The sequence below is a fragment of the Gopherus evgoodei genome, chromosome 24, assembly GCF_007399415.2.
Source record: "Gopherus evgoodei ecotype Sinaloan lineage chromosome 24, rGopEvg1_v1.p, whole genome shotgun sequence".
Classification (NCBI taxonomy): domain Eukaryota; kingdom Metazoa; phylum Chordata; order Testudines; family Testudinidae; genus Gopherus; species Gopherus evgoodei.
The window spans coordinates 4,752,524-4,767,301 of record NC_044345.1 but is presented as its reverse complement, the minus strand read 5'-3'; the positions used below and the strand labels follow the sequence as shown (position 1 = coordinate 4,767,301).

General features: G+C 51.8%; 1 protein-coding gene across 1 annotated transcript; it reads right to left on the bottom strand.

Annotated features, from left to right (window-relative positions):
* Nucleotides 1-390: 390 nt before the first annotated feature.
* On the bottom strand, nucleotides 391-14,755 carry LOC115639555 (ras-related protein Rab-11A-like). Its single transcript, XM_030542500.1, has 5 exons — nucleotides 14,623-14,755; nucleotides 5,573-5,768; nucleotides 4,637-4,830; nucleotides 2,299-2,379; nucleotides 391-2,170 (listed from the first exon to the last, which is right to left on the bottom strand). The coding sequence occupies exons 1-5, from the start codon at nucleotides 14,660-14,662 to the stop codon at nucleotides 2,031-2,033; spliced, it is 651 nt and encodes a 216-aa protein (XP_030398360.1). The 5' UTR covers nucleotides 14,663-14,755; the 3' UTR covers nucleotides 391-2,030.
* Between the last annotated feature and the right edge of the window lie 23 nt (nucleotides 14,756-14,778).

Sequence of the window (14,778 nt, the reverse complement as noted above, 5' to 3'; positions counted from 1 at the left end):
CCCCTCTTGCCCCTAGCCGGGGTCTCTCCAGCACAACATGCTTTGCTCCTGGGGGCAGGGAGGGGGAAAGGGGTTGCCTGCAAGGTGTTGCCTATATGCCAATCCCCAGAGTTTGCAATCTGGCATCCTTTTAAATAGGAGCCTCAACTCCTCCTCCCGCACCATTGACCCCTGGAGGATAACAGTCTACTACCACTGCCACTTAGGAGTTATCCCCTCGAGTAGGAGGGGGCTCATGCTTTTAAATGCAGAAGGTCCCAGGGTTCTGACCCCACTGAGGAGCCCGGCGGTGCAGGCTGAAGTCCCACACCCCGTGACAGAGAGAGGGAGGCAACACGGAAAGACGTTCGATATTTTATTTAAACATTTTTTTAAAAAACACACCTTCAGCAAAAACCAAGCCGCAGTCAAGAGCAGATGTTAAAAGGCTCCATGATATTTACACAGTTTGGGGGGTGGGGGTGGGCGGGGCAGGCTCAGCGCTGCACCCAATCCAACCACAGCAGACAAAGGAGGGGGAATAAGCTACCACCAGTTACCCCCCCCTTCCTGCTCATCATTGGTTGTGGCCCCAGCAGACAGGCTAATGACCATACAGACTCAACAGCCCAAACTCCCTTCTCAGCCCAGGTCCCTCCAGGACAGAGCACTGGGGAAGTTTGCCCGGACCTTCTGCATTCTTGGCTCAACCAGGAATGAGCTTGCAGGACTGGATCCAGACAAGGGCATGCAGGAGTTATCACTGCTTAAACTAACCAGCAGCCCCTGGCTTGCCCTTGTCTACACGTACGGCTGAATATAGCTGTGGCTACACCAAAGGCTGAGCAGGGGCTAATCTCCAGGTGGGCGAGACCGCACTGGGCAATTTGAGTAGGATCAGTGCTGAAGAGAGCAAAACTTTGGTTGCGGCAATGAAGTGGCACCAGTTGAAGATCCCAAGCCTGCAGCTACCCAGCTGGAGCAGAATCAAGTTCTTTCTTTGACAGCAAATAGCAGCTCTGGCTCTCCACTCCTTGCAGGAAACAGCCCCGCCTCTGGGGGGCACCCTCAGCTCTCGGGGATGTGACGGAGACACCAAGCACCCACCGTGCTGGGTGAAGCCAATGGGAGTCAATGACCAGCCCCTCTGGAAATCCCACTCTAGGGACCAAAATGGTCAGACGTGGGTGCCCGAAACGGAGGCACCGCAAACCACTAGTCACTCGCCCCATCAGTGCTCAGCCTGCGCCTTCTCTCTGGGAAGCGACAAAAGGCCAGGGATTCCGACCCCATTGATACTGGAGTAAATCCAGAGTGAACGCTGCCAGAACTCAAATCTAGCCAGACTCAGGAAGGACCAGAAAATCATCAGCCAATCTGGGCTTGGCTCTCAATGTCTCCTGAGATCAGCGAGGCTCAGCCCCTGGCTTTCAGCAGAGTCACTCTGGATTAAGATGGGTGTAACTGCACTCTGCGTCCAGCCACCTCACTGCAGACAGAACGGCTTGGTGATCCGCAATAGACTCTCCTGTGTCCTAATCAGACTGGTCTAACGAGCCAACCTAGCAGCCACACCTGCAGGGTTGGGCCGTCAGGCCCCTTTGAGTCTTGGGTGAACCACACACACACGCCCTAGGTGATCAGGGATCTGAAAGAGTTTTTTTGGTTTTGGTTTTGTTTGTTTGTTTTTTTTAAAAAGGAGAGGCAGGACCAAAGAGGAGATACCCACAATGTGTCTCCTCCCATTAGAGTAGGCCTATATAAACATACGTCCGATAGCGTGTGGGAAGAGAGGGACATGATACCAGAGGAAATGATGATCTCAGATCGAGAACACCCCTCTCCCCAAGGAAACGGCTGTGGCCCAGTTATGTTTATAGAGGAGTTACATTAAATACAGCAGTCCATGAGTTGCAGGAGGGAACAAGAGACAGGGAAATGACAAGATCTTATATAAAACATGCTCCGACACTGCCCCACAAACACAGGGAAGCAGCCCTGGTGGGGAATGATGACAGGGGTCCGTCTGCCTCTAGTTCCTCCAGTCAGGATCATATGTTCTGGCAGCAGGGAGCCTGTTTCCCCTCCTGGTGAGTGGGCAGGACTTTGATAGGGTCAATGGCTGTGCTGGACCCAAACTCCGGCTCCTGCTGCCCAGTCATCTGCCTCTGCGACACAATGCGGTAGATTTCTGCAGACGGGAGAAGGAGCAAATGCAGGCGGTGATGGGGGTTCATGTGCATCCCTTCCCACCCTCCCCCCCATGATAGAGGCCGCGGTCCTCACCCCACAGGAGTGAGGCAGCTGTGGGGCCTGTACCTGCCAGGATGCTGTGGAAGGCTGTCTCCACGTTGGTGGAGTCCAGGGCAGACGTCTCGATGAAGGACAGGCCGTTCTTCTCTGCAGGGAGAGAAAGTGGAGAGTTAAGACAGACAGACGCACCCAGCAGGGCTCCCAGGCCACTGGCAGTTCCCATTACCTGGCCCGATACAGCCGCCTTTAACTCGGCCCAGGTCCAGATCCCTTCAGGGCTACCCTCATTGCCCTTGCCCCAGCTCCCTCCCCAAACCCTGCACTGCAGTAACTGGCTGCTAGCGTAACAAGCCACCCTGCCGGGGACCAAACCGGGGACCTCCCAAGCCAATAGCATGAGCCAAAGCATCCTAGCAGTGGGTATAACCAGTCATCTCCTCCACAGGGAAGAAGGGGTGGGGGCGGACAGACTTGTGATCCAGTCTGATGAGGTTCAACAAGGACAAGTGCAGAGTCCTGCACTTAGGATGGAAGAATCCCAGGCACTGCTACAGGCTAGGGACTGAGTGGCTTGGAAGCAGTTCTGCAGAAAAGGACCTCGCGGTTACAGTGGACAAGAAGCTGGATATGAGTCGACAGTGTGCCCTTGTTGCCAAGAAGGCTAATGGCATTTTGGGCTGTATAAGTAGAGGCATTGCCAGCAGATCGAGGGACGTGATCATTCCCCTCTATTCGACATTGATGAGGCCTCATCTGGATACTGTGTCCAGTTTTGGGCCCCACGCTACAAGAAGGATGTGGAAAAATTGGAGAGTCCAGCGGAGGGCAACAAAAATGATGAGGGGGCTGGAGCACATGACTTATGAAGAGAGGTTGAGGGAACTGGGACTGTTTAGTCTGCAGAAGAGAAGAATGAGGAGGGATTTAATAGCTGCTTTCAACTACCTGAAAGGGGGCTCCAAAGAGGATGGATCTAGACTGTTCTCAGTGGTGGCAATTGACAAAACAAGGAGCAATGGTCTCAAGTTGCAGTGGGGGAGGTCTTGGTTGGCTATTAGGAAACACTATTTCATTAGGAGGGTGGTGAATCACTGGAATGGGTTACCTAGGGAAGTGATGGAATCTCCTTCCTTAGAGGATTTTAAGATCAGGCTTGACAAAGCCCTGGCTGGGATGATTTCGTTGGCATTGGTCCTGCTTTGAGCAGGGGGTTGGACTAGATACCTCCTGAGGTCCCTTCCAACCCTGATATTCTATGATTTTATGCCCGTCTGCTTGATCCCCACCCCGCATCTCAACAGACCCCATCCACCCAACCCAGGGAGAAATTCCAGCTGACTCCTTTAACTGGCCCCTCTTAGAGGAACTGGTGCAACCAGCAGCCCAGCAGATCCCATTGCTTATTGGCCAGGTAGGGCTGGAGATGGGACCGTCCCGCGGGTTCCCAAGTTGGGGTATTCCCCCACCCAGCCCCACCCCGGCCTCCAGTTCAGGCCAAGAGGTGAATGGCCCCTGTAATATCTAGCTCTGCCTCTGCCCTGGACCCTACCCCCCTCCCAACTGTGGCTGTCCAGAGCCCCCCTCCAGATGCCCAGTCACTGGACAGGGACACTCCATCCATCCATCTGCATCCACGATGCTGGGCACATTCTCGGGTGAATGAGGAGGTGCCTGCTGCTGATTTACATGGGGAAGTGGGATGAGCAATCCCCCTCCCTCCCCCCATGCCCCTCTCCTGATGTCCTCTGCTAACTCCCCTCCATCTGCATTAGAGCAGCCCTGACCCCTCGTCTGGGCTGTCAGCCCCCTCCACACAACTGCCTCCCCGCCCCTACTCACGCCGAGGAGCAGGGCTGTCCAGGCAGGTCCAGAGGCTGGGGTTTGGGAAAGTCTTCAGGGTGAAATATAGCATGAAAAGCCACACCCTGGAGAGGCTGCGCTTCCTACTATGACCCGGGGCCCTCTCAGTGCTGCTGGGCAGCAGTGGGAATGGAACTGGGGGCCCCCCCATGCCCAGGCCCCAACTGAGCGGAAGGAGAATGTCCACCACTGGCGAGGGCCTATGACACACGGTTATGCAGTGCCAAGGCCACCCAGAAGAGGGCAATGCAATGGCTCACTCCTGCTCCCCCAACATTTGACAATTGAAGAGGCAACACAAACCGGGTCAGGATCCCCACGCACACCAGCCAGCTGCTACCCCTGAGTATCACCCTCATCCTTTAGCCTGGCCCCACTGAACCCCAGCCCTGTCCCCTCCCGGGGTGCCAGCCCTGTCTCCCCGGTGGACCCTGCTCTGGGTTCGATCCAGTGGGTAAAGCAAAGAGAAATAGGAGGAAATTCCGGCGCTGTTCTCCCTGCAGCCCTGGGGCAGCTTCCGGAGCGGGGAGAGCCGTGCTCGTACCTGCAAAGCTCTTGGCCTCGTCAGTGGGCACGGCACGGAGATGCCGCAGGTCGCTCTTGTTGCCCACCAGCATGATGACGATGTTGGCATCAGCGTGGTCCTGCAGCTCTTTCAGCCAGCGCTCGGCATTCTCATAGGTCAGGTACTTGGCGATGTCGTAGACCAGGAGGGCCCCCACTGCCCCCCGATAATAGCTGGGTGGAAGAAAGAGCAGTGGTGTTGTCACGGGGTAGGCAGGAGGCACAGGGTGCCGGAGTGGAGTAGGTCAAGCTGAATCCAGCTCAGAGCAGCACAGACAGGGGCTCGTTCCAGCTTCATATGGGGAGTAGCTGTGCTGTGAGAACAGTGGGAGACTGGGAGTCAGGACTCCTGGGTTCTATTCTCAGCTCTGGGGAGGGGAGTAGTGTCTAGTGGGTAGAGCTCAGGGGGACTGGGGACTCCTGGGTTCTATTACCAGCTGTGCTCAAGGTGACATACCAAACTGGGCCTCAGTGCACAATTAGCCTGTGTAACTCACTGCCACCAGATATCACTGGGGCCTTGTAACAGGTTGCTTTGCCCCTTTAAGGGCCGGCCAGCCCAGTTATCACACACAGCTGCCAGGGAAGGGAGCAAGTGATTATAAAATGCCAGCGAGTGGCTCAGTTGTGGAGGGAACTGCAGAGGAGACACGAGCAGCTGTATTGAAAGGGAGGGAGTGTCTTTTCAGCACAGAGAGCCAAGGGGGGTAGGGAGCTGTGGCCCAAGAAGCGGCAGGTGCTGGCTGTTCTCCGAGACAGCATCCTGGACTATACAAACCTTTGCTCCGGTCCAGCCTGTTTCTATGTTACTGTGTGCTGCTAGGCAGCTGCCGTGTTCCGCCCCAGAAGTGGCTGCATTCTGAAGAGACATACTGCCCGTACAAGCCAGGCTTTAGGGTGAAATGCTACTACTCACGCTGAGGTGATGGCGCGGTAACGCTCTTGGCCCGCCGTGTCCCAGATCTGAGCCTTCACGGTCTTGTTGTCCACCTGAATGCTCCGGGTGGCGAACTCCACCCCGATGGTGCTCTTGCTCTCCAGGTTGAACTCATTACGGGTAAAGCGCGAGAGGAGGTTGCTCTTCCCTACGCCGGAGTCCCCGATCAGCACCACTGAGAGGTACAAAGCGCAAAGTTAACGGGGGCCAACGGCACAAGGGTGCTTGCAACCTTCAGCTCTCACCTGGCATCGGCTGATGCAGAGCAAGTATTGCCCCCATTCTGCAGCCGGGAAAACCGAGGCACAGAGCAGAAATTTGGAGCACACGCTCAGGGCCTAGTCTACCCTGGCATTGGCCCTAAGCAGCTACACCAGTGCAAACCCTTCCTGTAGGTTTTGCACCAGTGCAAAACAGAAGTGAGCAGCTGCTTTGCCCGTCTACACTAGGGGCTCCAGCCGCGTGGCTGTCCTGCTGCAGTCAGGGCTCACGTCAGCACGAAAGCCAGATTAGCACCAGGAGTTCTCCGTTTCGTGGCCCAGCACCATTGAAGTCAGCAGGGCCTGCTCTGACTCATGCTGGGTTTTGGCCCCCAGAGCAGCCCAGTGGTGTAAAACCATGGCCCCCTGTGCACCTTGTCAAGGAGCAGCCCACAGTCAGACCCTCGCTTTTACCCTAACGTGTCCCCGTTTGCTGCTGCTGTCAGGGAGCGTGCGGCCAGGATCAAGGGGAGAGGTGACAGTTTCAGCAGGTGGGTTGTAAGGGATGAGGACAAGGGATCGTTTAGTGGAAGCAGCAGAAGGGACTTGGTAAGCCAGTGGTTCTCAAACTTTTGTACTGGTGACCCCTTTCATATAGCAAGCCTCTGAGTGTGACCCCCCTTATAAATTAAAAACACCTTTTTATATATTTAACACCATTATAAATGCTGGATGCAAAACAGGGTTTGGGGTGCAGGCTGACAGCTCGTGACCCCCCATATAATAACCTCACAACCCCCTGAGGGGTCCTGACCCCCAGTTTGAGAACCCCTGTGGTATGGCAAGGCTGACTCTTAAAGGGGCCCTTCCAACACACTCTTAAAGGGGCACCTGAATCCAGCCCACCCCAGAATAATCTCAAATAACCCTGAGCAGGCTCTGACCCCTTTGACTTGATCAGCCAAGCCTACTTTGGGCATTAGTTTTGTAAGAGCCACATTAGACCATTCCATTTTTTAGACAGCAAATCCTGCACCTTGCCGGGGGTCAGACTGTCCAGGTTTCTCAAAGAGCAGTCCATGGACCGGTGCCGGTCCCGGAGATTGCCCTGACACGGCTTAGAAAGGCAGCAAGCTGGTCCCTGGTATCGGAAAGGTTGAGGAACACTGGACTAAATGATCCCTGGTGGTATCTTCTGACCCTCTGGTTCTAGGATTCTGTGAAAAATGATCCCAGAGCAGGCGTGGGGGAGAAGCAGTCGCTGTTCTCGAACGTTGGAACCAAACAACTTATGGCCGTTTAAATAACACCACAGACACTCAATAGGCTTTAAACAGGTCTCACAAAAATTCTTGCCAGAGCTGGAGAGATTGTAAAGGTTTCAATCTTCTGCCTCCTCCTCTTCCCACAGAAAGACACACCCAAAGCAAGAAGTTGGCACCTGATGCAAATTTTGAGCCAGGGTTTGGTGTGGATGGAATTTGATGGAGAACTATAAGCAGCAAGAAGAAGGAGGGTCTTGTGGCAAAGAGGCTGGGATTTGGAAGACATGGGTTCCATTCCCACCTCTGCCACTGACATCCTTTGTGACCATGGGCGAGTCACCTTGTCTTCCTGGGTCAGGTTCTGATTTATACCACAGATCAGTGTGAAAGGGCCTTATTGCAACTGGCCGTGTACTGTCACTTCACCCTGATGGGTAACTCCAGCGTTCTGATCTGGAGCAGCTACCATCTGGAGCTCTGGTGGAATGAGTTTGCTGGGTCTCAGTTCTTTCCAGACAAGCATCAGAAACTGCTGCTTTCAATAGCATATACAGTCCCTGCCTAAGAGTTTACAATCCAGACAGACAAGACAGATGGGGAAACTGAAGCACACAGTAGAACAGGGGCTCTCCCAGGGTCAGAGCCTGGACTAGAACCAAGGTCCCCTGAGTCCTCGTTGTGTTCTAACCACTAGGAAACACTGCCTCTTGAAGACAAAGGCCTCTTGCCACAGAGAATAGTGGCCTACTACTGCCACCAGCTAATGGAGATGCTCCTTCAACTCGATTAGCAGAGAGGCCTGTGTGCTTCGTGCTGAATGTCCAGAGGGTGGGTAAGAAAAAACATTTCCTACCAGTCCTAGCTTAGCCCTGTTCCGGGAGAACCCATGCATTAAAGTGCCTCAGTTAAACAAAAAGTAGTGCCAGGGGTTTTCTCTCTGTGGTTTCCGTATCAAGTTTGCTCCGTTTATGACTCAGCAGAGAATGATTTTTCCCCAACCACTGGCTTTACAAACCCAGGGAGCGGAGACACAAAACTGCTCCGTCTCCCTCATGAACCAATGCTCGGAAACAAAAGGGTGCGTGTGCGTGTGCGTTCAATTAAACCCAAAGGGGGTGAATTCCAAACTGATGAAAGGAAAATACTTTTCTCCACACACCCCTACAAGTGTTCTGTGAGCTCCGAGCAGGGTTAAACAAGGATTCAACATTTATGCAGAGGGTTAGACACGAAGAACCAGAGTTAGAAGATTGAAAACTTTGGAAAGGGCAGAAATCTGAGAGCTGTGAATCAAGTTCTAGCTAATGGATGGTGTGTGTGTGGGGTGATAATCACCAGAAGCAGATTACAGCCATGGCAAAAATTCTTGCATTTCTCTCTGATACTGGTCACAGGACCATCTCTGGTCTCAGAGATGATTATCTGGCTCCCGTTCTCTGAGCACCTCAGAATCTCTAATGTATTTCTCCTTAAACCCCCTTGTGAGGCAGGGCAGTGCTATTATCCCCATTATATAGATGGGGAAACCGAGGCACAGAGCGAGAACAAGTGACGTGCCCAGGGTCACACAACTGTGGCAAAGTAGGGAATTGAATGCTGGTCTTCCAAGTCCCAGGCTAATGCCCTAACCACCACACCATCCTTCCTCACTGGTCTAATCCACTATAGGTTACTATGTTCCCAAGAAAAACCATGTCAGGCTCCCTTTTACCCTGGAAGTGACAAGGTAGGTGACTGCTTGTTTGCCGAGTCAGAAGACCAGACTCTAAGCCACAGGGAACAGCAAGAACGTTTCAAAAAAATTACTTTTTCCTGACTAAAATCTCTCTTTTTAAATAAGCCCCAGATAACCGAGTAACACGGGGCCAGGGTGTGGGGAATCGCTTGACCGCAAGTGAACGGCAGCAATCTATGAAACCTATTGTTGTGTGAAATAAGTTGCTATTATTAGCAAGGTTGTTTGGAAGACTTGGAAACGTCATTAATGATTGCAATAGTTTTTTAAAGGTAGGACGTAACCGAGAGGGGCTGGACTTTGGAAATCCAGAATCAAAAAAGTCACCTGGTGTTAGATGGAGGCCAGAGGGGTGGCTGGTTTCTTGGCATATCAGGAGTGGGAATTGTACCTGGTATGACAGGATCAGGCAGCAAAAATACAGACACAGGGGCCTGATTCTTATTCACGTTAAGGCCCCTTTGCACAGCTCTGGCATTGCTTACTCACCGTGGGGGCCATTTACATCTCTGGCAGCATAAAGGGACCTCAAAGCAAGAATCAGACCTCTAGATATCACCACCTAGCTCTCATTCAACAAGAAAAGGAGGGCAGTATCACTATCCCCATTGTACAGATGGGGAAACTGAGGCACAGAGGGGGCTGTGACCTGCCTGTGGTCACCCAGGAGGTCAGTGGTGGAATTGGGAATATAACCCATGGTCTTCTGAATCCCAGTCCAGTGCTTGATCTACTAAGCCAGGCTGGCTCCCTTAAGGAGAATAAGGAGTCATCTGAATATTTCACACGGCCTGTATGGCCTGGAATTCAGAAGGCCTTTCCATGGCTTGGAACAGAGCTGCCCAGAAAACAGATTTGCCATCCTGCAAAAAAATTCAAGACTTTTTTTTTTGCCAGGGCTGGGGGGTGTCGAGGAGGGAGGGACGGAGAAATATCCTTCCTGACTGAGAAGAAAGAAAATGTTGGACATGTTTCTGGCAAAACAAAATTCCAAACACAATTTTGTTTCGGGTCAATTTCATCACGCTAACCGTGAAATATTTTAATTTGATTGTCCCCCTTGGCACTAAAAATGGATAAAAGCACATTTCAAAATGAAAAGTGCTTTTGAAACAATAAATCCAAAACTTGTCATGCTGATAGTGGGACATTTAGACATTTTGAACATGCCTTTTTAAGCATAATTGTCCAAGTTGATCGGATTTTGCCAAAACTTTCTGGTTTTGTTGAAACTGCATTTTCCAAGGGAAAAACGGATTAGAGGAAAGTTTTCCAATGAGCTGTATCCAGGAAGTGATGAAGCCAACACACACACTTCAAAAGAGCACACACAGTCACTCCAGAAAAGAAGACACTACAGGAATAAACCGGATTCAGTGAGCCCTAGCAGGCCTCTCTGGGATTTGCCAATCAGCACAGGAACGTATCACTTCCCTTTGCTTAACCGCAGGGCGTCCTCCCGTTGCTGGTACTGCTAGTGTAACAGGTGATTCTGCCAAAGGAAGTAATGCCCACGCCTTTCCTCTCTGCCCGCTTGAAAGCCTGAACTGATGGCATGAGACACAACACCCCGGGGAGTTGGACCTGTTTCCCAGGTGGGGAAAGTGAAGCACTAATGCAATTTGCCCAAGGTCATGCAGCAAGTCAGTGGCAAAGCTGGGAAGAGAATCCAGCAGGCCTGTGGTCTCTCTGCTGCTTGTCTGCAGTAGCAGAGGAGACAGGCAAGAAGGCAGGATATAGGGGAAGAGACTGAAAGGGGCACGTGAGTGTGATTTAACAGAGTATGGCTGCAAGGGAAGAGCTCTGGAGCACATTACCTCACTGTCCTCAGAGCTGAGGTGTGAGCAGTGGGCTGGGAGCCAGGAACTCAGAGCTGTAATCCCAGCACTGACACCCACATGGTTGCAAGATCCTGGCCTCTGTGCCTCTATTTCCCCATTAGTGAACCAGGGACGATAACTCTGACCCCCAATCACAGCATGGGTTTAATTAATATTTGCAAAGTCATGTGAAATCAGAAAGGCTGATGTCAGTACTGTGAGTTCGTATGTAGCAAGTCCTGTTATTCATATGACAAGCTTGGGAGTCCAGAAGGAATCAAAAATAGCCTGTAAGTCACCTAGGAACAATGGTAAGCCCCAAGCTGTTCACATGGCCGTTTGGAATGTCAGAGCAACTGTGGAAATATACTCAGATCCCCTGACACCTAAATCAAGGTCCTGCCGTCTGAGTTAAAGGAGAGTCACCACTCAGTGTTAGCAGTATAGGGTCTATGACCTACAGCAGAGCAGTTCTGATTCCATCCAACACACAGAGCACATGAGGAAGTGAATGCACTGCAAAGCAGGCTACACATGAAAAAGGCATGTGCTCTAAGGAAAGCTTCGTAGCCTTGAAAATAAGCGGTTATAGGTTCAAGTCCCATTTGATTATTTATAGAAAGGGATAAAAATGCTCTGGCTGGTGCTTTGCAGGAGACCGGAATAGTCCCTTCTGGCCTTAACATCTGTGCAATCAGATTTAAATAACTTTCATTCTGCTGCCACCTTGCAAACCAGCACAGAATTCACCCTGCCTTAACCTTCTCTTGGCAGTGCCTTTCGCACCGAATAGCACGTCCTTCAAAGCCTCAGTAGCAGGGATCGTGGATATCCTTGGGAGTCCATTGGAGAGAACAATGGATACAGCCTTGAGCTCACAGGAGCGCCACGGAAGGAGCGGAGACTGAGAAGGGTTTGAAGAAAGACCGAATTCACAGCCCCTTTGCATGGCCAGAGCAATATAAGAACGGCCATATTGGGTCAGACGAATGGTCCCTCTAGTCCAGTACCCTGGGTCAAACAGTGGCCAGAACCAGAGCTTCAGGGGGAGTGTACAGAACAGGGCAATTTTGGAGAGATCCACCCCATCTTCCCCTCTGAGTTTCTGGCCGTCAGAGGATTAGAGTGACTGGAGCATGGAATTGTGTCCCTGATTCTCTTGGCTAATATCTTATTAACTTATCAGTTCTTTTTTGAACTCAGTTATGCTTTTGGGCATTACAATGTCCCATGGCAACAAGTTCCACAGGTTAATTGTGCGTTGTGTGAAAAAGGATTTCCTCGTGTTTGTATTAAACCTGCTGCCTATTAATTTCCTCAATGAAAAACAGCCATAATTTGGGGAGAATGGGCCCGATTCTGATCTCTCAGACACTGATTTTAAAGGGTTGCAACGGATTTATTCTCGATCATCATGGAGGTAACCGAGCTCTGATTTAGACCTGATGTTTCCTGACTGTGTAGTAACCTGCACGGAACTTGGAGGGAGGAGCACAGGCTGCAGGAGGGAAGAGTTAGGAAGAGGCACCTGGAAGTCAGTCTGTGTGCACATGGCTAGCATGCTAGCTGCATCATTTGCGTGAACAGCTCTCTTAAGAAACAGTTTTAGAAACCTGGAGGGTATTATGGGGATGGGGCCAGTTACGTACCTTAGCACCTGTTGCCAGAGGGGTGTAAAGGAGAATTAATTAATGGTGGGACTGTTTTAAAGTCAGCTAGTGAAAATCTTGGTTTATAGCAATTTAGCTCAAGTCGATTTCTTGCCTGTGAAGCGATCACATGCTGCCGCCTCCCACTGACCAAGAACCCCCCTCAAATCCCCTTTACCTTCAATTGGCTGGCAGCTACAGAAGGGGGGCACCCTCAACTCTTTCATCTGCGAGTGGGGTGACATTTGAGTTCCACTGGATTTGTATGTTTCCGGTACTACAAATACCCCAGGGTTTTCAATGCCTGATCTGCCCCAGTCAGGGTGCATGGAAGCCATGAAATACTTGAATTAAGTGAAAACAAGCTGGGAAGGAAGCTCTCTTCATCAAAGCACCGATTCTCTGCCACCCACTCTCTTATCATTTACACTAGTGTGAAATGCTACCATGCCCAAAGGTCGCATTCTGCTTCAATGTAAAGTGACTCCATGTGGAGGTGCGGGGCAATGGAGATTCAGGACCAGATCCCATCCCCCACCTTTAGGTCAGCTTCCCCATTGCCCAAAAGAGCTCTGCACAAGAGACAGGTGTGTCCGGGAGGGAGCTATGCAAGGAGTTGCTGGTTTTATAGGAAACCACCTGAAAGGCACAAGCGGCCGTTTATGGCCTTTCAGAGAAGTGCTTGGAAAGGGAAGTGACTCATCAGGAGCGGAGCATGATGACTTCATGCATATTGGGCTTGATTCATCAGTAGATATCTCGCCAGTCCAGCCCCTCCTTGCTTCCAGACCCTTTCTGTGTCCTAATTCACCTGTGGCTGGCTACCTCTAGATGGTTGCTAAACGGCCCCATGGCAGGCACTTGGAATGTCATGGTAACAATGGAGATAGAACCCAAGTCCTTTAGCACAAGAGCCTGCCACCTGAGCGACAGGAGAATCCCCATCAACTGGCAGCAGTAAATGGCCCATGACACACAATGGAGCAGTGCTGGTTCCATTCAGCAAAGGACAGTGGCACACATGCAATATCATGATAATATGTTGAAAATCTATGTTCAAAGCATTTTAAGTCCCCATAGCCTTTGCTGGGGCTTAAAGATAGAAGCGTGTTGAAGGTCAGAGACACACACACAACTAGCAGCAGCAGCGCTAGTGCCTGGTATCCAAGGGTCTCAAAGCACTTTGCAAACATTAGCACATTAACCTTTGCATCCCCCCACAGGAGGGCTGCATTATTCCCACTGCACACAAAGGGAAACTGAGGCACAGAGCATAGCTGGGACTTACCCAAGTCACCCAGTGACTAGAGCTGGGACTGGGAGTAATCCTGACTCACAGCCCTGTGCTCCAGCCACAAGCCCCTCCCCTAATTGCAGCAGAGGTAGTGACATCACTTGTTTCCAAATTACTCACTCAAAGAAACCAGCATCACCTCTGTGCTTTGTGCACCAAGTCAGCTCAAAACAGGCTGCTGAAACCTGCCGGTCTGGGAGGTGCCAGGGCAGGCAGATACCAAGGGGATGGGCACTGCTCAGACACCGGGGCTGCATGGTGGAGGAGGAGGTTTATGCGGGCAGAACTGTGAGGCTGCATTGAGCTGACTAGGCTAACAAGGGGTTTTCTCCTCATCACAGCCCAGCTGGGGCATCCCCACACTGATGTTCCCTCAGCCCTGTCACACACACACACACACAGACCCTCCTATCTGCCAGGTCTGGGACACTCTCTAGGCCAAGGCATCTTTCCATTATAGATTTGTACATGCACCTAGCACACCCTGATCAGCCCGCTAGGTGCTACCCCCCCTCCCACACAGACAACCACCACCACCAATGCCCATCACTTCCCCCCACTGGCCCCCTGCAATGCACCTGGTTGTAAAGGACTCTTGCCTCAGTGACCAGCCCTCTTCCCATGCCCCAGCATCCAAGCACGTGCCATAAAGTCAAGGGGATGCCCTCCCTCCCCCTAATTCTGGATTCAGAGCAACCCACGCAGGCGGCTTTTTTCAAGTGGGATCATGGATGATGATTATTTGCATTGCAGTAGCACCGGGAAGCCCCCATCTTGGCCCAAGATCCCACAGCGCTAGGTGCTGTATGAATACAGAACAAAACAAAACCCCTTGCCCCACAGAACTTGCAGTCTAAACATGGGCCGTGGAAGGGGGATGAGGAAGACAGAGTTAGACCAGCGGAATCCAAACCCCAAGGGGAGCCAGGGGACTCTGGTTCTGGGCCATCTCTGGGTGGATGACAGAGCAGCTGAGACTGGTAATAACTCATCTCCCAGCCCAGGCTGGGCAAGTGCCTCCCAGGGATGGAAGCAGCAAAGCCCAGTTGCAAGGGAGGAAAGTTACCTTTGAAGAGATAATCATACTCATCGTCCTTGCCACGCATCCTGCCACCTGCTCCCTAGGTGAGGCGTCCTCCCTGTGCACACCCGTGCTCTGGTCCCCCTGCCTCCAGACTCGGACAAGACTGATCTCAGCACTCTGGGATTTCCTGGGCTGGGC